The sequence below is a fragment of the Acomys minous genome, assembly GCF_964271855.1.
Source record: "Acomys minous genome assembly, chromosome: 14".
NCBI classification, from domain to species: Eukaryota; Metazoa; Chordata; class Mammalia; order Rodentia; family Muridae; genus Acomys; species Acomys minous.
In genome coordinates this window covers 21370856-21393224 of record NC_140496.1, presented here as the reverse complement: position 1 = coordinate 21393224, position 22369 = coordinate 21370856, and the positions used below count along the sequence as shown (strand labels likewise).

General features: G+C 45.2%; 1 protein-coding gene across 1 annotated transcript in view; it reads left to right on the top strand.

The window, feature by feature from the left end:
- TANGO6 (transport and golgi organization 6 homolog) overlaps positions 1-22369 on the top strand; it is a 160965-nt gene that overhangs the window by 42984 nt on the left and 95612 nt on the right. Inside the window, exons 11-14 of the mRNA XM_084757334.1 lie at positions 2168-2362; positions 11335-11469; positions 16089-16568; positions 19609-19666. Of these exons, the coding sequence (XP_084613460.1) occupies positions 2168-2362; positions 11335-11469; positions 16089-16568; positions 19609-19666 (868 nt within the window). The remainder of the gene's footprint in view (positions 1-2167; positions 2363-11334; positions 11470-16088; positions 16569-19608; positions 19667-22369) is intronic.

Below are 22369 nucleotides of genomic sequence, written 5' to 3'. Positions count from 1 at the left end.
GGCTGTTCCTGACAGCTCTTGCACCACACAGCACCACTGAGGCCTTGGTTCTGAGCACGCACACGTGCACTTTGCACAGCACAGGCCCTCATATGCCACTCAGCGGCCACGAGCACAGCCTGAGACGTTTCCACTCAGATTGGAGGGCATCGTATCTGATAAGTTACAAGACTTTCTGCTTTTATAGAAACAATGGTTTAATCGTGGAAAACAAAGACTTAGTATTTTTCCAACCATCATTCCTCAGTAGGTAAATAATAAATTAGTATATCTTTTCATTTTATTGTGTTAGAATTTTTTACTTTAGAAATTGTTGGTTGAAAAAAAAATTGTTGGTTGAGGTGCTGGAGAAAGGCCCAGAGGCTAAGAGCGCTTGCTCCAGAGGACTTGGGTTTGGTTCTCAGCACCATGTCAGGCTGCTCAGCTGCCTGAGCACCACAGGAGCCGGCATCCTCTCCTGGCTGCCTTGGGTTGTTTCTGCACTCACATGAACACAGATACATACCTAATAATACATTTTTAAAAATTGCTGACTGGGCTGCTGAACTTGATCTTTCATAAAAAATAACCATTAAATGATTTTTGGCCTTGGATTAGGTCAGAATTTTGAATAAGCTTTGAAATGGCCCTCAACTGATTTCTCCAATTTCTTAATTATATATGTAAGGAAAGTTGAGTTCTCAGCATTGGTGGTTATAAAATCAAAATGTCCGTCTGCTCTGAGAAACACTGAAGATGCTGTGCATTCTCCAGTATCAAGTATTCAAGATTGAATTCCTCATGTACAGTTAATCAAGCATACCCATATTATTAGTATGCAAATTAATTGATTCTTAATAAATGGTAAAAGCATATGTATGCCAAAGAACTGTTTTTGCTTGTTTTGTTTTTGTTTTTTGATACAGGGTTTCTCTGTGTGGCCTTGGCTATCCTGGACTTGCTTTGTAGACCAGGCTGGCCTTGAACTCATAGAGATCTGCCTGCTCCTCCCCCCTGAGTGCTGGGATTACAGGCATGAGCCACCACACCTGGCTGACTAGTATACCTATTTTATGTGTATACATATATAGTTGTATTAATTTTTTTTCAGGGAAAAGAGATTGTGAGTTAAAATGTTTAGGGAGCCTTGCTTGAAACCAGGAAACTTCATCTTGGCAAAATTGACATTTGGTCTAGATAAGTGTGTTCTTTGGTGTGGTTGTCTTGTTCTTTGTAGGATTTTTAGTGCCACATGTGACCTCTACCCACTAACTGCCTGTGTTAACCCCAATTATAACAACCAAAAGTGTCCCCCAGGGAGGAAAATTACCAGGCGCAGTTGAACACCATCACTCTCAGCTGACAGCTACTTCAGCAAAGCACTAATTGTCAGGGAACTACAGGCTTTCCCTTTCCGTGCAATTCACAGCGGAGGAGGGCGGTTGAAAGCTTAGCAGACCCACAGCAATTAATTCTCCATTAATACAGGCTTACTTCTGACTTGTCTTAAGGGAAGGTCACCTAATGGTCTCTAAAAGGACTTTGGCTAAGTTATGTCATCTGAAGGCCCAGGTCAGGGAAGGTTAGTGACAGACCTGTGAAATATTATAAAAAGTTTGTCAACCAAGTCTTTTTTTCAAATTCTTATTTGTGTGTGTTTGGGTATAATTGTGGGGGCGGGGGAGAGCGTGTGTGTGCCACTGTGCATGTGTGGAGGTCAGAGGTCAACTTCCATGAGTTGGTTTTCTCCCTCAAACCAGTGCTCTGTGTGTGCATGTGTCTATGTGTGTGTGCACATGTGTATAAATTGATATACATGCTATTACTATGTGCATATTACTCTACAGCATCTGTTTCTTTTGTCTCTTTTCTTTCAGTACTGGAAGCTGAACCTACAGCTTGTATATACTAGATAGGAGCTCTGTCATGAAGCTATACCCCTAGCTCTTTTTATTTTTTAATTTTGAGGAAAGTCTCACTGAGTCATCCAGGGTGGTCCTGTACTCTCTCTGCAGCCTCACTGGGCCTCAAACCTGCCATCCTCTCTCTTCAGCCTTCCTGCTGGCTCAGATCTCAGGAGTAGATAACAAATGTGGATTACTTCTTTGCATGTTTTCCTGCATATGTTTTCCAAGTCCTTAGTGCTGCTGGCCTTTTCTTCACTCTTTCTTTCATCCCATGCTTCCAGGAGTTGTCTCATCTGGTGATGGAACATGAAGCAGGGTTCACCACCCCCAAACCCGCCAGTCATACGAGCCTCCGGGAATTAGAGGAGCACCGGGCTCTGCTTCTAGAAGACCAAGGGCGGAAGCTGCTGGTCCTGCAGTTGCTGGCCCTTCTGTGTGAGAGAATGTCTGAGCAGATATTCACACACATCGCTCAGGTGAGGCACTGTCACTTTCTGGATCCAGCCTGCTGTCATTTTGGTTTCTTTACTTTTTTTTTTTTCTCCAATAAATAAACGTTGCTTAGCTTGGCGGGGTGGTGCACACTTTTAATCCCAGGATGTGGAGGCAGAGGCAGGCAAATCTCTGTGAGCTCAAGGCCAGCCTTGTCTACTGAGTGAGTTCTAAGCCAGCCAGGGTTACGTACCGATACCCTGCCTCAAAAACAGTCGTTTAGAGTGCAGTCTGGTGGCACCTTTCCATGTTTCTTGGAATTCTGGTTAAACACGGTGGCTACTAATTAAGCTCACAGCAGCTGAATCTGAATCTTTCCTACTACGCCATATGCTTAACAAGCTCCCGATGTGAATCTCAGCCTCATACAGCTCCGAGGGCTGCTTTCCATGTTTGATATGCTGTCGTGATAGTCAACTTTGGGTGCAAGTAAGGTCACCTAGCATTTAAAAACTATACTGCTACCTGGCTCCCTTTTAGAGGTTTGATCTAGTGTGCCCGAATGAGAGCCTGAAAGCCTTTATTTCTTTAAAGGGTCACATGAGTCAAACGTTGTGGATGAGGGGCTGGAGTGATGGCTCAGAGGATGAGAGCACTTGCTGTACAAACATGAGAATGTGTGTTTGCATACTCAGTACCCATGTAAAAAGCGGGGTGTGACTACACATGTGCCTGTAACCCCAGCTCTGTGCAGGGCAGAGACAGAGGATTGCTGGGGCTAGCTGGCCACCAGCATAGGTCCAGGCTCAGTGAGAGACTCTTGTCAAGTGAATAGGGTAGAGAGGGTAGAGCAGGGCTCCTGGTATCCGCCTCTGGCCCCTTTGTATGCATAGGCACATGTATTTACACACATATGTGTGCGTATGCCACAAACGCACGCGCGCGCACACACACACACACACACACACTGAGAACAATTGGAATTCAGATTTTTTTAAAAAAGTGTTTCAGGCCTGGTGCGATGGCACACACCGTTAGTCCCAGCACTCAGGAGACAGAGGCAGCGGGAATCTCTTCGAGTTCGAGGCCTGCCTGGTCTATAGAGCAAGTTCCAGGACAGCCAGGGCTACACAGAGAAACCCTGTCTTGAAAAACTAACCAACCAACGAACCAAATGGTGTGTAAATAAGACCCACTTTAAACTTCATGAATCCTTCACTTCACACTTTGTCTCCACATCATCCTGAGCAGTTTTAAGATATTCTAAAAACAATGCTTTTAGGCTGGAGTTGCTGTGTGGGTCAGTCCCTGAATTTTATTGACGGAAACATCATTTTTACTACCTTTTTAAAAAGTAGGAGATAAAAGTAATAATGCATAGGCAACGCAGGGACCGTATTTTACCACTTAACCAGAATTAGTTGTGCCTGGCTGGTAAAGAGTGATTTGTGAGATGGTATGATTGTCACGCTTAAATCTGATCCTCCATGTCTTTGTATGGTTGTCATTGTCATCTGCCGTCCGTGTTGCTAAGCAGCGTGTCACTAAGAGCTCCCGCTGAGAACGCTAGCTGCTGCCTGTCAGCTCTGACTTAGCTTGCCTGTTTAATGGGAATTATCTTCCTGATTCCTGCCCATGCGCCTCACTCTTCAGTTCACTGACCCCATGTTGCTGGGCAGGGTGATTTGTGTGCTTCTGTGTCGGGGCGCTGGGTGGGAGGGGAAGTGGTCCAAAGCTGATAGGGCTCGGGCCTCGCAGCTACCTCCTTCATTCCTAATTAAGGACAGTGTTGTTCGGCTGGTACAAAAGATGAGCTGATCCATTGTATCACCCTTTAAAATGTACCAGAACAAAAGAACCAGGAAGTACCAAATTGTGCTTTGTAATGCTAGTGATGACACTGGCATATTATTTTGAAGCACATGGACATATTCACATGCGCGCCCACACACAAAGAGAATAAGCTGTATGCCATTTGGAATTATATTATTAGGCATTATGTTATATTATTAGGAATGCAGATTTTTAATATATGAAAAATGTATAACAACCAAAGAACTAGCATAAAAACCCTACACTCTTGAATTTCAGTTGGAAATCTTAGTGTGAGGGCATTGATTAATGTTTTTCTCTAAAAACAACAGATATTTCCTAGTGTGGTCTCCTGTCGGGGCCAGGAACAAAGGCAGTCAGCATCAGTAAGCGCCCTAGTGCCAGAGTGGAGTCTATAAAGTCATTTCTACTCAAGTGCTCAGTGCTGTCTGGGATGAAGGTTGATTTGAGGTCTGAGGTGAAGACTGCGCACTATAAGCTTCAAGGCACAAGGAAGCTGTCTGAATTTAACAGGTCAGGGCAGTAGCAGTTAGGAGCCACCTTGAAGGACTCTTGTTGCGACACACAGCAGGACGGCACCATTCAGAAGAATAGTGGCTAAATAGACACATCAAAGATAGAAAATGATTTTTAAAACCTCACAGGGTTCTTTAAAGATTGTCAGGGCATCTGGTCGTTATTTTGTAAATTGATAATCAAAGGGAATGAAGAAAGCATTTGTCTTGCCTTTCCTTAGTAATTAGATCCCACCTTAATCAGATAAGCGACGGAGGGGCATTTTTCTCCTTAGGAGAATCACAGGGCTGGCAACATAGATTCGTTGGTAGACTGCTTGCCCTCTGGGACAGTCACAGTGAAAACCATTCAGAAGGAACTAGAAAACTACATTTCGAAGATCTCTACTGAAATCGTGGCTCTAGGTACTGCCTAATTTAGGTGATGCCATTGCCTGCTAAGATGGTCAGAAGGGCCGTGGATGAGACACTCTGTGTCCCCATGAAACCAACCGCCTCCCCCACATTAGAAACATTTTCAAGTTTGAAAGAATTTTCAGTAATTATTCTATTTATTTTGTTTTGTTTTGTTTTGTTTGTTTGTTTTTTGAGACAGAGTTTCTCTGTGTAGCCCTGGCTGACCTGGAACGCACTTTTAGATGAGGCTGGCCTTGAACTCAGAGATCCACCTGCCTCTGCCTCTGCCTCTGCCAAGTTCTGAGACTAAATATTTGCACCACCCAGCTTTTAAAAAAAAAAAATTAAAGGAAGCAAAGCATGTCATATGACGATAATTTCATTATTAAGTGTGTCAGATGGTGATCATTTCTGGAGAAAATTGGAACAAGGAAAGCTTGTAAATAGGTGGCCATAGGGAGCCACACTGAGGAGATTACTTTTGTGTATAGAGCTAGGGAAGTTGGGAGCTCCTGAGAGGCCTAGTGGGAGAGTGTTCCAGATAGCAGGCGTATACCCAAGGGAACCAGGGCCAGCCAGGAGCCCAGTGCTAGTGCAGGGGAGTGAGCAGGGCTCTGCCCTTTCAGAAACTACATCCTTTGCACACTGCTGAGCCGGCTCACTGTAGTCAGCAGCGTAGTTCTCCCTTTTGTTTTCCTTTTTTAGATTGTGTGTGTGTGTGTGTGTGTAGAGGTGATAGTAGAGAAAGGATAATGGTAAAACTTGAAAGGTACAAAACCATAGCTGATTATCAACCCAAGAAACTGGGAGACTGAACATCCGCGTGGAGGGAAGTTAAGAAGCAACTAACAAACCTCAACAGAGCTGTTGAGATATTTTTACAAAGAAAAGGAGCCAGGCATCAAGATGGGGTGTGCCCATAATCCTAGCACAGAGGGCAAAGCAGGAGGGTTGCCACAAGTTCTAGGCTAGCCTGAGCTACATAGTGACATTGTCTCAATGATCAACCAGCCAACCAAAGTCTGTCCCCGAAACAAGCATCCAAACAAGATAGCAGGAAAGGGGGGACCTGGGAGTAACAGAAGCACTAGCTAAACTCTAAAGCTGGGACTGAGTGTGAGCATAACTGTGTTAAGGCTGTCTGAGATTTAGGGGAGCCCTTTGATTCTTTCCCTCAACTTTTTATAACCTTCCCCTCCCCAGAGAAAGAACAAAGGCTTTTAAATTAATTTTTAAAAAATTTATTGTGTTGTACACATGTATATAGGGTGGCAGGCCTCATGTGGTCATGGGATGGCTTTGTGGCCTTGGGTCTCTCATTTTTACTTGGGCTCCAGTGAGCAGACTCAGTTGACTGGCTTGCACGGCGAGCACTTCCAGCTGCCGGACCATCTCGCCAGCTTAGAGGTTTATTCTTACCCAGTGCGAGCTCAGGGGTCTTCGGCTGTGGGTGGGAGTAGCACAGTGAAAAGCAGGAGGCTTATACTGCACGGATGTGTCCTGTCTCATCTCTCCTCACCTGAGTCTGGCTCTACTGAGTCAACTGCTTATAATTACTTCACTCTTTAATAATAATAACATTAGGTATTTGCTGTTTACCAGGCTCCATTCTGAACACATGACAGGCATTAACTCATTTAATCCTCTTAATGACCCTATGGAGACGAGTAACTTGCTGACAAAGTGCTGACAGAGTGGAAGGGGCTGGAGGCTGACTTGATTGTGTGGATTGCAGCAGCCTCCTGAGACATGGCTGACCTCAAGGAACTCTGACTTGGGTGGTAGTAAACTGAAACTCCCCCTTGAGTTCTAAGAGGCTCCAGCCAGTCCCTACGGACCTCTTCTTGGGTTGGCAGCCCCACCAGAGTCTCAAGAAGTGGCAAGCAGGGTAAGCTGCTGTCGGAAGGGTGCTACAGGAAGGAAGTCTGGTTGGATATTGAAGTTATCTGGCACGTGGGAGGAGGATCAAGAAGTTCACGCTCATCCTTGGCTCCATAGCAACTGGGAGCTAGCCTCGGCTGTATCAGACCCTGTCTCAGTGCCCTGCCCACACACAAAAAGGAAGTTTGGGAGAAAGGATATTTGTATTGATGACATACATTAATAACTGGCCATTACTTCCTAGTTAACAGCTCCCAGGTTTAAAATTTTTTTTTCTTTGAAATGTTTGCACATTTATGCAATGTATTTTGATCATATCCATCTACTACTTCCTCCAGTGCCCCCCAGTGCACCCCAACCTTTTGTCTCTCTCAATTTCACGTTCTCTTGATTCTCAGTTGTTTGTTTTATATTTACATGCATACAAACAGAAAGTTTCTTCCCTAAAAATAGGATTGATTATATTATTTGTTTTCCAGCCTTATTTTGTTGGGTTTCTTTCAAGACAAGGTTTCTCTGTGTATCCCTGGCTGTCCTGGAACTTGCCCTGTAGACCAGGCTGGCCTCAAACTCAGAGATCTGCCTGCCGCTGCTGGCATTAAAGGCGTGCGCCACCATGCCTGGCTTTCAGCCTTTTAAAAACAGAATGGAAAGGGTCGGGTGAGATGGCTCAGTGCATGAAGGTGCTTGCCACCAAGTCTCAAAACCTGTGTTCAATCCCTGGAGCCCATTTGGTGGAAGGAGAGAACGGACTCCAACACACTGTTCTGACTTCACATACATGTGGTATGTGTGCTTGTGCACACACAGAGGAATAAACAAATGCAATGGGTTTTGTTGTTGTTTGGGTTTTTTTGTTTTTTGTTTTTTGTTTTTGTTGTTTTTTGGAGACAGGGTCTCTCTGTGTAGCCTTGGCCGTCCTGGACTCACTTTGTAGACTAGGCTGGCCTCGAACTCACAGCAATCCACCTACCTCTGCCTCCCGAGTGCTGGGATTAAAGGCGTGCGCCACCACGCCCGGCTTGTTGTTTGGTTTTGTGTTCTGGATTTTCAAGACAGGGCTTTTCTGTGTAGCCTTGGCTGTCCTGTACTTGCTTTGTAGATCAGGCTGGCCTCAAACTCACAGAGATCTGCCTGCCTCTGCCTCCCTGAGTGCTGGGATTACAGGTGTGGGCCATCATACCCAGGTAAATGTAATGTTTTTAACAATAAAAAACACTAGCTAAGAGCTTAGGAAAAGCTAGTTCCAGCAATTAGGCAATTCTCTTGCTAACATAGAAGCTAAATAAAAACAAGGCACAGCCAGGCGTGGTGGCGCACGCCTTTAATCCCAGCACTTGGAAGGCAGAGGCAGGCGGATCACTGTGAGTTCGAGGCCAGCCTGGTCTACAAAGCGAGTCCAGGACAGCTAAGGCTGCATAGAGAGACCCTGTCTTGAAAAAACAACCAACCAACCAACCAACCAAACAAAAAAACCCCAAAACAAAACAGAACCAAACCAAACCAAAAACCAGAAAGCCAAAAAAACCCAAGGCACACTTTAAAAACTTTTTGGTGGAGGATTGGGGATTTAACTCAGTGGTAGAGCGCTTACAAGGCCCTGGGTTCGGTCCTCAGCTCCGGGAAAAAACAAAAATCAACAACAACAAAAAAAGACTTTTTGGTGGCACAACTAGGTGGCCCAAAATAGTATGTAAATCAGGAAAGTCTCAGAGTTAGAGTGGGAGGTGGAAATTGCTGGCATTGTTTCTCTGCAAGGAACATTTAAATAACCTTTGCGGTTTCCTGCCTTGCCCCAGAAGACAAGTGTTAACAGGCCACTCTCCCAGCTTTAAGCTTGCAGTGGGGAGTCTAGCAGAGCATGTGATTTGTCCAGAGAGTTAAGCATGCAACCTTGCCCAGTGTTTAGAGGCTTATTATGACCTATCTCAATTTTCCCATTTTCAAAATGATATCTCCCCTCTGAGCCATTAATCCTGAATATACACGTGTGCATGTGTACGTGCGGGAATGTGTGTCTGCTGTTGTTTGCTCAGAAGAGTTTGTACTTAAGGTGATTATACAAGGCTCAGGTCAAATGATGCTGACCAAATTAATTGCACTGAAAGTTATCTATAGTCTACACTATATAAAATCCTGTGTCTGAACTGTTTTATGGCTTTAAAAATATTGACACTTAGAATATGACTCTGGATTATTTATAGATTGAGGACACTGACTTATAAATTCATTGCTTACTAGAATTAGACTGTCAGATCTGGAACTGAGAAATCTCCAAGGAGGAAACCTCCTTGAGATAACACTTTAGATGGCCAGAAAGTAATATTTATTTTTATATATGTATTTGATAGTGTGTGTGTGGAGGTCAGAGAGTGACCTCTTTCCCCTGCTGACTTGATTTTGAAGTAAGCTCTCGTCCCTTGCCGCTGTGCTGTGGACTCCAGGCAAGCTGACTGGTCAGGGTCCTTTCAGATTTACTTTGTAGTATTCCTCCTGTCTCTGCCTCCCTTGTTACTAGAAATGCTGCTATTTCCAGCAGTGGGTCTGAGCATCTGAGCTCAATCTTTAGGCTTGCATGGAAATGCTTTTACTTTCCTATGTGTCTCCCTGGCCCAGAGTTTATTTTCTAAGAGTAGTTTTAGGTTCACAGCAAAATGGAGCAGATACAGAGGATTCTCATATATATTTCCAGTGCCCACCTGTCCCTAGCCTCCCCATTGTTACCAAAGAGCAATGCTTTTGTTAGAATTCTTTATCTCGTGTGTGTGTGTGTGTGTGTGTGTGTGTGTGTGTGTGTGTGTGTGTGTGTGTCCTGCTAGGCAAACAGTCTACCCCTCAGCTACATTCCTGGGCCCCTTTGTTGTCATTAATGAATCCTTAAGAGCACATGATTGTCACTCAGTCTGTAGCTTGCATTAGGGTTCACTCTGGGGGTTCTACGGTTAATTGGTTACACCTGTCTACCATCCTCGTAGCCTAAGAATAGATTCACTGTGGTATCTGTCTCCTGTACGCTCTCTGCTCACCTTTCTTTCACTTGAATCCTTTCGGATGGGCTCTGTCACTTTGTAGTATTTATCCTCAGTAATATTCCTCCAAGCCTTTTCATGGTTTAATAGATCACTTGTAGTGCTAAGTTATCTCCTGCTGTCTTGACAAATCTGTTTATTTCTCCACTCACCTTATGAAACACATCTTGGTCATCTCCAAGCTTTGAGAATCATGACCAGAGCTGCTATAAACAACCATCTACAAGTTTTTCTGTGAACATAAGTTTCTGCCTCCTTCAAGTAAATAGCAAATATAACGGTTAGCTGGGGCAAAGGAGAGAATTCTTTTCTTTATAAGAGATGGATTCTTGAGACTGAGTTTATAGCTCAGTGGTAGAGCCCTTGCCTAGCATGTGCAAGGCTCTGAGCTTGCTTGCCAGTATTGAATTTTAAAAAAAGAAAGGAAGAAAGGAAGGGAGGGAGGGAGGGAAGAAAGAAAGAAGGAAGCCAGGAGTAACAGATGCTTGTAATTCCAGTACTTAGGAAATAGAGGAAGCAGGAACAAACATCAGTCATTCATGGCCATACTCAGCTGTGTATTCAGTTGGAGGCCAGCCTGGGCTACATGAGACCTCCATCTCAAAAGACAGGTAGAGTGCTTGCCCAGCATGCAGGAAGCCCCGAGTTTTATTTTCCAGCATCACATTAATTAGGCATGGTGACATAGACCTATAATTCCAACACTTGGGAACTGAAAGTAGGATGAGCAGAAGTCCAAGACCGTCCTTAACCATAGCAAGTTCAAGGCCAGCCTGGGCTGTATGAGTACATAAGACCCCCATCTCAAAACAGCAACAACAACAACAATAACAAATTCTAATAACATGCAGGTGAAATAATTAGAAACTTCTGCATTGCTAAACTCCTGAAGGTGCTGGGTGAAGTAGATTGCTTAGGGAGAGCTGTAACCTCATGCATTGTCCTCTCCATCTTGTCATTTGGCTGTCATTGTATCTTTTAAAACATCCTTTAAAAAAACGATTTATTGATTTATTTAATATGTATACAGAATGTTCTACCTACATGTAACACCTGCAGGCCAGAAGAGGGCACCAGATCTCATATGGATGGTTGCTTGCCACCATGTGGTTGCTGGGAATTGAACTCAGTACCTTTGGAAGAGGAGCCAGTGCTCTTAATCTGAACCATCTCTCCAGCCCCTTAAAGCATCCGGTATAAACTGGCAAATGCAAAAGAAAAGCAGAAAAGCACAGATCAACACTCCTGCTACACAGTAGCAACTATTATGTTCTCATGATGCTAAAGATGGCTGTTCAGATAGATATAAGATATTACAGTTGTTTCTTTCCCCCTCCCTGGTTCTTTTTCCTTCTCTGGTAGGTAGTGGACTTTATAGCAGCAACACTGCAGAGAGCATGTGCAAGCCTGTCTCATGAGGCAGAGAGCACCGTGGAATCCCAAACCCTGAGCATGTCCATGGGGCTGGTGGCTGTCATGCTAGGAGGAGCTGTTCAGGTGAGTGTACGGATGAGTGAAACTTGAATGCTGAGTGGGGAAGAGGGTCTGCCGCCTTTCTTCCATATCTCCATGGAAAACGAGAGTGGATATTGGACCCAGGAGAACTGGGATGACCAAGTTGGGTCATCAGTGAGAAGCATCTCTAACATAGCCGCTAAGCACGCCACTTCACACTGACCTGTGCAGAGTCACCTTCACAGGCCAGGCTCTTTCCTACATAGAGCTAGATTGTTTTGGAAACATTGAACAAAGTGTTTTGCTACTGAGGTAGATACCTCACTCTTCAAAGGGTTGGTGGGAAATCCTTGGCATCCTCCGAGCTGCTCAGACAGCATCAGTTTTGCATGGCTACACTTTAGCTCAGGATCCATCATTTAGCCTGTAGCAGGCAGTACACTTAAGCCTGCTGCCTGTCTCTTTTAGTTTTGTTTTGCCGGCACAGCGGCACACGCCTTTAATCCCAACACTCAGGGAGTCAGAGGCTGATCTCTGTTTGTTCAAGGCCAGCCTGGTCTACACAGCAAGTCCAGGACAGCCAAGGTAACGTAAAGAAACCCTGTCTCCAAAAAAAAAAAAAAAAGTTTTGTTTTGTTTTTGTTTGAGGCAGAAGTTCATGTAGCCCAGGCTGGCCTTGAACTCAATATAACATTGATATTCCGTTATATCTCCCAGGAACTATTATAGCTGTGTACTGCTATGGCCAGCTTATGCTATGCAGTTTTTACATGGTTAATTTGTATTTCTATTTTTAAAGTCTATGTATGTGTGTATCTATGCGTACATGAGTGAGGATGCCTGTTGAGGCTAGAACAGGCTGTCAGATCCCCTCTGTTCTGCCTGATGTGGGTACTGGCAAACAAGCACAGGTCCTTTGCAAGAGCTATCCACAGACCTGTCTCTCCTGCTCTAACTTATAGTTTTTAAATTTTATTTATTTAAACATAATTAATTGCATATTTGCCACATGCCAGATTCTGAGCTATAGATCTGGGAATATAGCAGTGGACAAGACAGGCAGGCATGGCTTCTATCTCATGCCCAGTTAAGGGAGGCACATACGGAAGGACCGTTTAAAACACAGGATTAGAAGTGAAGGGAATACCTCAAAAGAAGAGGGAAGGGAGCCAAGGGAACATAACGTGAGCTAGGCTGAGAGGTCTTCAGTGAGCAAACGTGACTAAACTCAGGCTTGAAGAGGAGTAGGTGTTTGAGTGTATAGAACACGAGGGAGAAATCCTTTCAATTCAAGAAACAAAGGCTCGGAACTGGAGAAGAGCTTGGTTTTCTTGAGGCACTGATGGAAGGCCAGTTAGCTGAGTTGTAGAGCCCCGGGGACAGCACTTACAAAAGAAGAGGATAGGCCGGGCTAGATCCTGCTTGTGAAGGTGACTGGTTATTTGGGTGACACATTACGCAGGAGACTGCAAGGAAGTAGGACAGTCTCCCAGCAGCTGTTACGAGTCAGGCTCACTACCCATGAGGAGGGAGCTCTTGGGGATGCATTTTGAGTTTGCACATCCAGATCTGATTCTTGATATATTAGAATTTGCCTCTCTCGACTTATTTTTCCCCCTCTGTGGTTCTGGCGATCAACCCAGGGCCGTTTACTTCCTCCTGTGTTACATCTCCAGTGTTCTAACAAGCATGCCCAGTCAGTGGCCCAAAGCCAACAGCCTGTACCCCAGACTACAACATTATGTCCTCAGTGTCCAAAGGTGGGCCACTCGTGCCTACTCTTGAGGAGAGATGATTTCGTTTGGGCTGTTTGTCAGTGTGCGTCCCATCTCTCACTGGACTTCGTTAGCGTTCCTAATTTTATATTTTGTATGTCATCTGAAAAAACAAGCTTTTGGCTAAGGTTCCAGAGTCATATTAGATGTAAGAAGGAAGGGTTCACAGATGGAATAGCTTAAATTGGGTTGTTAATGGATTTAATTAGCTTAGTTGAGTTTTGTTTTTCTGATTGAATATTAATTGGGATAGTCTATAAATTGAAAGCATAGATTTTGTGTGCATGCGTGCGTGCGTGCGTGCGTGCGTGCGTGTGTGTGTGTCTTATTTAGTACTTATTTCAGACAATAGAACAAATGGAAAATAAGCTACAGAAATCTCCCATCTCCCTTCCTAGAAGCCTGTTGTTGAAGGCTGCTGCATACACCGGCCGTCTTCACTGGCTGTACCTGCCCCGCCCTTGCCTGCCCCGCCCTCCCATGAGCCATCCTGACTCATTAGTGTATCCGGGGCTCCCCTGACTGTGCAGTTCCAGTGAACATACACGCGTCACCCCCTTTACTTTTGTCCTAGATTGGCTAATTTTTTATTTCCTGCCTGACTCATGCTCTTTTTCTTTTTCTTTTCTTTTCTTTTCTTTTTTTTCCTGATTTTCTCTGTGTAGTCTTGGCTGTCCTGGAACTCTTAGACCAGGCTGGCCTCCAATTCATAGGTCTATCTGCCTCTCTTTCCTGAGGACTGAGATTAAAGGTGTGTGCTACTACTGTTTGACAAAGGTTCTTTTTTTTTTTTAAAGATTTATTATTTATTTATTATTATGTATACAGTGCTCTGTCTGCATGTACACCTGCAGACCAGAAGAGGGCATCAGATTACATTATAGATGGTTGTGAGCTACCATTGCTGGGAATTGAACTCAGGACCTCCGGAAGAGCAGTCAGTGTACTTAACCTCTGAGGCATCTTTCCAGCCCAGGCTCTTTTTTTTTTTTTTTTTTAATTTTAGATTGTCTTTATTTTATGTGTATGAATGTTTTGCCTCCATATTTGTATGTATATTCCGAGGGTGTGTGGTGCTCAAGGACCTCAGAAGAGACTTGTAGGATCTCCTGGAACCGGAGTTTGGATGGTTCCAAGTCACCATGTGGGTGCTGGTAATTGATTCTGGGTCCCCTGGAAGAGTAGCCAGTGCTTTCAACCCCTGAGCTACATCTCTAGCTCTGTAAGGGTTTCTCAGTAATGCTAGGTTCTGTCTTGGACTCACAGTAAAGTTACCCCTGAAGACTGTGGTGTGAGTGACTACTGTCACTCGCAGTCTTTGCTTTAGAGCCAGAACGCCATGCTCTGCACACTCCCTGTTGGGAGCAATTGTTTTGGCTAATGAAACAGAATCTAACAGCGTCAGGGCCATTCTTCATTCCTTCCTAATTCATGTAATTAAGGTGATTATTAAAACATCACGTCTGGGAAGAGGAGTTACTTTGGAGAAAGTGCAGGTTTGACATTGCCAACAAGACGACTGTAATTCCATACCCGCTTTCTAAATTTCAGGCTGGGTCATCAGCAAAAGTGTTACACTGGAGAGTCTTCCCTGCCCCTCAGGGAGCAGTTTCTGCTTGGTGTTGTAGAGCCTGTGGGCCCACTATTGCCCTGGTTAGTGATGCTGAACAGACGATTTTTGCCTTTCTTTGGGATAAACTGAAGCTGTATTGTCCCAGGGCAGCAATAGAATGTCTTACTTAAAGGCTGGGCTCCTAATCGTTAAGCCCAGATTTTATAGTGAGGTTCATTACTGAGAGACCAAAGGTGTACCTTTCCCTAAAGAGACAGCCATCTTTAGTTTGCCTTTACACCATACTATCTAGTTATTCTTGTTCCTTCCCTCCCTTTCCTTCCCCGCTTCCTTCTTTCCTTCCTTCCTTCCTTTGCTAAAGGCCACTGTTTAAACCCTTCTGTAATAAACAGTTTTCCTGAGGACTGTAGAGCTGCCTCAGAGATACAGAGCTCTAGTTGCGCTTGTAGGAGACCCAGACCTGCTCGCTGTGCCCAGATGGTGCCGCACAGCTGTCTAAACTCCAGTCCCAGGGTGCCTGGCGCCCTCTTCTGGCTCCCTCAGGCACTGCACGCATATGGTGTACAGACATAAATGCAGACAAAACACTCCTACACATAGAATAAACAAATCTAAAAAAGGTTGTAATAAGCATGTGTCTTTATTTTAGGTGTAGTTGACTTATATACAGAACCACACCAAAACAGGGACTTCTGTGGAATAACAGTGAGCAAACTAGAGGTCGGCCACACAGTGCGGAAGCGGAGAGCGGGTGCTCCTGCTGCGATCCTGTTCATTCGGCAAGGAGAACTGACTGGTGCCACTTCTGTCCTTCCTCCCCTTCGCTGGGCTGGACACTCTCTCTATAGAACACCATTCCTTCTTAATTGCTGTTGCCTCTCAAGCAGGCATTTGCTGCTCACTGCCCATTGTTAACAAGGCTGCTACAGCAGCTAATAAACAGCATGGATGGGTGGACAAATGGCAGGCAGGAAGAGAAAAAGAAAGGAAGAGAGTAACTGTTCTATATTTACCAAAGGCCTTAAAGCATTGCCCTCTCCCTTACCGAGCAAGCTTCAGGCCTCCATAACCACGGTGTGTCGGGAACTAGTCATGTGATGCCACAGGGAAGGGAGAGCGACACTAGTGTCTGTATGTGGGCAGTGATCAGTACATGTTAGCTGTAATCATTCAGCAAGCAGATCTTGAGTGTTTGTCCTAGGCAGTGTGTTGAGTGCCCCGTGGACAGGCCGTGATTGTTGCCCCTTACATTCATTTAGTAACATTTTTCACATTAATTTTGACTTACTGTTTTTTTAATTTTCACTTTATAGTTGAAGTCAAGTGATTTTGCAGTCCTGAAGCGGTTGCTGCCTCTGTTGGAGAAGGTCTCTGACACATACCCTGACCCTGTCATCCAAGAACTCGCTGCCGATCTCCGAATTACCATCTCTACTCACGGGGCCTTCTCCACTGAGACTGTCAGCATGGCTGCCCAAAATACCCTGAACAAAAAAGACCCGGGCTGGCAAATAGGAGAAGGGCAACAAAGCGGTCATGACACACCCACAGAAGGGGCTCAGAACCGCCCTGAACGAGAGCAGAACCCCCTCAGAACAGGCCAAGGTTCCAATGCGCCCAGTACTTCGACAAGCCGGCCACCTGGAAATATAACCACCGAACAGTTCCAGGAGGTTCTCTTGTCAGCCTGTGATCCCCAGATTCCAACCCGGGCTGCTGCCCTTCGCACTCTTTCCCGCTGGGTAGAGCAGAGAGAAGCAACAGCCCTCCAGGAACAAAAGAAGCTTCTCCAGGTGAGTGGAAGACACATGACACAGTGTGGTCAGCAGCCAAGGCCGGACCTTCAACTCAGGGCCTTATCACTGTGGAGCCCTGGCTGGCCTGGAACTCACTCTGTAGACCAGGCTAACCTGGGACTCACAGCAGTCCACCTGCCTCTGCCTCCCGAGTGCTGGGATTAAAGGTGTGTGCGGTCACGATGAGCCCAACTGAGGTTTTGTTTTTTGTTTTTTTTTAAAAAACACTGACTGTGTGTCAAGCATTGTCTGGGATTATTCTCCAGGAACTTAAACTGTTGGGAAGTCAGATGAAGGTAGGAGGGGTGTAGAAAACCACACAGTGCTGCTCCATTGAACCTGGACAGAGTGCCAGAATTTTTGTATATAAGCAATGTGTTGGGTAATCAGGAAGAAGAGATGTGGGAGAGGTTGATTTTCCTATGGCTTTTGCAAACCAGCCTGTGTTAGCATGCAAAAGACAGGCAGCAGGCTAGTATGAGCAGATTCCAGATGAGAAGATACCCCCCCCCCATGCTAAACTGCACGTCTGCCTGGCTCTCCCTTGGAGAGATCTAACTGGGTCTCGCCCGCTCTTTTGCCTCCATCAGAGCAAAAAAGCTGCCCTTGATGTCCCAGACTGATGTAGCGAGTGCACACTACTTACTTAGGATCCTTCTCTTTTGTGAAAGTCTATGTCTGCCTCGCTGAGTGCTGGGATTAAAGTTGAGTAACACCACGCCCAGCAGCTCCTTTTCTTCTTTAAAAAAGAATAAGCAAGAGTTTTCTGTTATATTTAATTTTGTTTTTTGCTTCTGGTTTTGTTTTTTTTGCTTTTTGTTTTGTTTTGTTTTGTTTTTGAGACAGGGTTTCTCTGGGTAGCCCTAGCTCTCCTGGAAGTAGCTCTGTAGCCCGGGTTAGCCTTGAGGGGAGGGGATGTCTTCCACCTCAATGAACTCAGTCTAGAACCCCCTTTACAGATGTGCCCAGAGGTTTATTTCTGTGATGAGTCTGAATCTCATCAAGTCGCCATCAAGAACATTAGCCGCTCCTCCCACAGCTGCCCTCCTGCTCCTCCTCCCGACTCCTGCCGATCCCTCCTTCCCCCAGATGAAGCCCCTTCTGCTTCATGGCGTGTATATTTCACAACCCTCTCTTGTTCCTCTCCTTTCTGTGCCTTTTAGACATCTTGTCTTAGTTAGGGTTTCTATTGCTGTGACCAAAAGCAACTTAGAGGAGGAAAGGGTTTATTTGGCTTGCATATCCTGGGTCACAGTCCATTTAGGGAAGTCGAGGCAGGAGCTCAAGGCAGGGACTGATGCAAAAGCCATGGAGTAGTGCTGCCTCCTGGCTTGCTCCCCTAGGCCTGCTCATAGTATCCAGGACCACCTGACCATGGAGTGACAGCACCCAGCATGGTCTGGGCCCTCCCACATCGATTATTAACCAAGAAGATGCCTTGCTTATAGGCCAATCTGATGATGGACATTTTCTCAATTGAAGCTCCCTCTTCCCGGATGATCGTAACTATCGCTTTGACAAAAAACCTAGCCAGGATGCCTGCCAAGTATTTTTCTGTGATGTCTTTGAAGTACCTCTTACTCCTTATGCTCACGGCTACTGATCTGGGTTGAGTTTCCTTCCTTCCATATGCAATCCAGCATCTTCCACCCTAGTCATCCTCCCATCCAGACTAACAGCTCTCCCTCAGTAGGAGAGACCCAGCAGCCTGAAGGTGAGATCAAGACTCTGTCCGCAAAGGACACACTCGGCATGCAAGCAGGCACTCCTCCCTTCCCTAGGCAGCAAGCAGGAAGAACGTGGGCACATGCTGCTGCCACCGCCGCCGCTGCCTTCCCCTTGTGCCCATGTTAGGACCTAAATTAACATGCCGTCGTCCCGTTGTCTAGGTAGAGCATATTGCATTTGGCACCCTGATAAGTTTTTAATTTGGGAAAGATTGAGAGCAGTTTCTTGGCAATGTGAATGAAAGGGCTACAGTTTGCAAGATATTTAAAAAGTGGACTAGACAAAATTGCCTCTGTACTAACATATCTGTCTCCCTTGCAATCCGACGGTGCTGTGTTAGTTCAGGGGAAAGGATCAGGCAGTATTTTGCCACCTGTGTCAAAAACTTTGTCCATGGGCTAGCACAGAAAAATAGTGAGGATTGTTCTTTTAAAAAAGTTTTATGAGGGCTGGAGAGATGGCTCAGAGGTTAAGAGCACTGACTATTCTTCCAGAGGTCTTAAGTTCAATTCCCAGCAACTACATGGTAGAGCCCAACCATCTATAATGAGATCTGGTGCCCTCTTCTGGAGTGCTCTGCCTGCATGTAGGCCGGCAGGCACACGCCTTTATTCCAGCACCCAAGAGGAAGAGGCAGGCAGGTCTCTGAGTTCGAGGCCAGACTGGTCTACAAAGCTAGTCCAGGACAGCCAGGGCTGTTAGACAGAGAAACCCTGTCTTGAAAAAAAAAAAAAAGGTTTATGAACCAGGCATGGTGGCACAAGACTTTAATCCCAGCACTTAGGAAGCAGAAGCAGGTGGATCTCCAAAGTTCCAGGACAGCCAGGGCTACGCAGAGAAACCCTGTATTGGAAAACAAAAACAAACCCCAAGTTTTATGGCTATTATTATGTGTGAGTTTGACATGTATGTGGAGTGCGCGCATGTGCTGCAGTGTGCTTGTGGAGGTCAGGGATAACTTTTGGGAGTTGGTGTTGTTCTTCTACCGTGGGATACAAATCCAGGGATCAAACTCAGGTTGCCAGGTTTGCACATGAAGTTCTTATCGGCTGTTGCTCTTCTACGTGTTGATCTCCATGACTAGTGCTGGTATATACGTGATGATGCCAAGAACTTTTTCCCCTGGTCCCTCCCTATTTTGAACTATTGGAGAAAAATGGGATTTAAAGCAAAGATAGTATTTTCCTCTCACGGATCTATGTCAGACCAATTTCTAAGAGGAAAAGTATGCACTCCTCCAGGCAGTGGACAAAGGGCTCCATGTCTTTCTTGCTCTTTGAGAATCATCTTCTCTGTTTTGTCCTTCCAGATATTCTTGGAGAACTTGGAGCATGAAGACACTTTTGTGTATCTCTCTGCAATTCAGGGTAAGTTAGTGTGGACCAAAGATGTCACCTCGCTCACCTGAGGGTTACAAGCTTAAGGCACAACTGGTCATTTTGTCTGTCTTCCTGCTTTCTAAGTGGGACGCTGTGATAATAGCTGCATTCCAGAGAGTTCCAGTGTCTCGTACTGATCAAGTTTTATGTTTACTTCATCATTCTATAGATGAAATCCTATTTCCTCCAGTTGAGAGGTAAAGGATGGATCATACATAAACTCTTACAATGTTAGCCTTGTGTGGGGCCAGCACATAAAGTCACAGGCCACTAAGCCTTATGACCTGAGCTCCATCCCAGGATCCACATGGTGGAAGGGGAGGCTGATTCCTGCAAGATGTCCTCTGACCGCCACATATGTGCCATGGCACACATGTACGTGTACACACACACACACACACACACACACACACACACACACACACACTATGTATATATATATATGCACAAAGAAATGCCCCAAGGTATTTTGTGTTCAAATGTTTTTGTTTTCATTTTTATGTGTGTGTGTGTGTGTGTGTGTGTGCATATCTGGGTGTGTGTGTTTGTGTGTCTGTCTGTGTGTGTGTGTCTGTATGTGGTATGTGCTGGGAAGTAAATCCAGGTCCTTCCACCAGTGAGCTACACTCCAACCTCAGCTTCAGATATTTAATATTTCTTCATAAAAAAGTTAGGGGTGGAGAGATGCTCAGCAGCTGAGTATATTTTGCCCCTACAGAGAACCACAAGGGCCTTTAACTCTAGCTCCGCAGGACGTAAAGCCCTCTTTTGGCCACCGTGGGCATTGCACATATGCACATACTCATACACATATAAACATAAATACGTAATAAAATAAATATTTAAGAAAACATATAGAGCCAGGCATGGTGGCACATGCCATTAATCTAACATTAAGGAAGCAAATGCAGGTGGATCTCTATGAGTTTGAGGCCATCCAGGTCTATATAATGAGCTCCAGGACAGCCAGGGCTATATAATAGGGAGACCCTGTCTCAAAAAACCTAAAAACTGACAGACTTGCAACTGGATTGTAGTCAGTGGTAGAGCGCTTGCCTAGCATATGTAAGGCTCTGGGTTTGAACCCTAACACTGGGGAGAAAGCATGGAAATAATTTTATTTCCTTTCTGAGAGTCTATGTTCTCTACATTTCTATTGGTTTGTAGGTTCCAGACCTAGAGGGGAACAGAAAGCTAGGCACCCTTTCCAAAAGGACCAGTATCTCACAGTGAGACAGCTAGAGTTACCTGTGTCCTTTGCTGCCAAGGGCAGGGACCGTGGAGGCTGACTGCCTGCGTGCACCTGCCCCTCGGCTGAGCAGGCCGACTTGGCGAGGACTTTAGCCGCCTGGGCTCCAGTTTCTTATCAGCTAAGATGGAACTCAGTGTGCGCATTACGCTTCTCATCGTCAAACACCATCCCTGCCCGGAACAGCTCCTTAAGAAAGGAAGCGTTTGTTTGGCTCACTGTTTGAGGGCGCAGACCATCGTGGCAGGGCAGGCTGACAGCAGGAGGGAGGCGTCCACGCAGTGTGGGTCCCATCGAGTCCACAGTCGGGAGGCAGATGATGATGAGTGATGGCGTCCTTCCTTTCTGCTCATCCTGGACGCCCGCCCTGCCTGCGGAAGTGGTGCTGAACATTTAGGGTGTTCTTCCCACTTCAGCCAACTGAACGTAGAAGCTCTCTCAGTATGCCCAAAGCCTTGTTTCCAAGCTCATCAACTTGACGACATTACCCAGTCACACTAGGAAAATACAATGACATATTTACTTTCAAAACAATCCAGCAGGTCCTTAAAAGTATCAACATAGACTGGACTCCATCTCATTCCTAGGTGTGTACAAAATGTCCACAAAAGCTGTATGGCCCAGCAGCATTATTCAGCCCCCAAAAGGTGGAAATGAATGGCAGCTACCAGTCATTGAGTGGATAAATGGGCTATGGTGTATGCATACAAGGAAATTTAAGATGGAGACATGATACAACATAAACTTTGACATAAGGGGCCTGATGTGGGATTTCTTTGGGAGTGATGGCTTTATTCTACAATTGTTCAGGTGATAGTTGTACAACTTTATGACTATCTAAGGACATTGAATTATATACAATCTGTGTGAGTGCATAGGTGGTAAAAGTGTATATGCACTTGTAGGTGTGCTCACCCATGCACACTCTTACAGAGGCCAGAGGTTGACACTGAATGTCTGGCTTTATTACTCTTCACCTCATTTTTTTTTTTTTTTTTGAGACAAAGTCTCTTACTGAATTTGGAGTTCACCATTTTAGCTAGACTAACTGGCCAGTGAGCTTTGGGTATCCGTGTGTCTCTACCCCTGAACTATATACATCAAATGAGCAAAACTTGAGATATGTAGATGATAGCTTAATAAAAGAGTTAACAAATAAAACAAAATCTAGTAAGGACCAGGATTGACTAGTAAGGATTAGTCTTTGCCTAAGAAAAACAGCAGCTAAATGTAATGTGGTAGGTGGGGGTCCAGGAACAGAAAAAGGATATTGGGTAGGGGAACTAAGAGAGCATGAATAAATTATGTGCTTGACTTGAGAATAAAGCATCAGTGTCACTTTATTATCTTGGCAACTTCTATCATATTAATATAACATATTAATAGGGGGAAACGAAGCCAGATGTGGCACATGCCTATAATCCCAGCACTCGGAGGCAGAG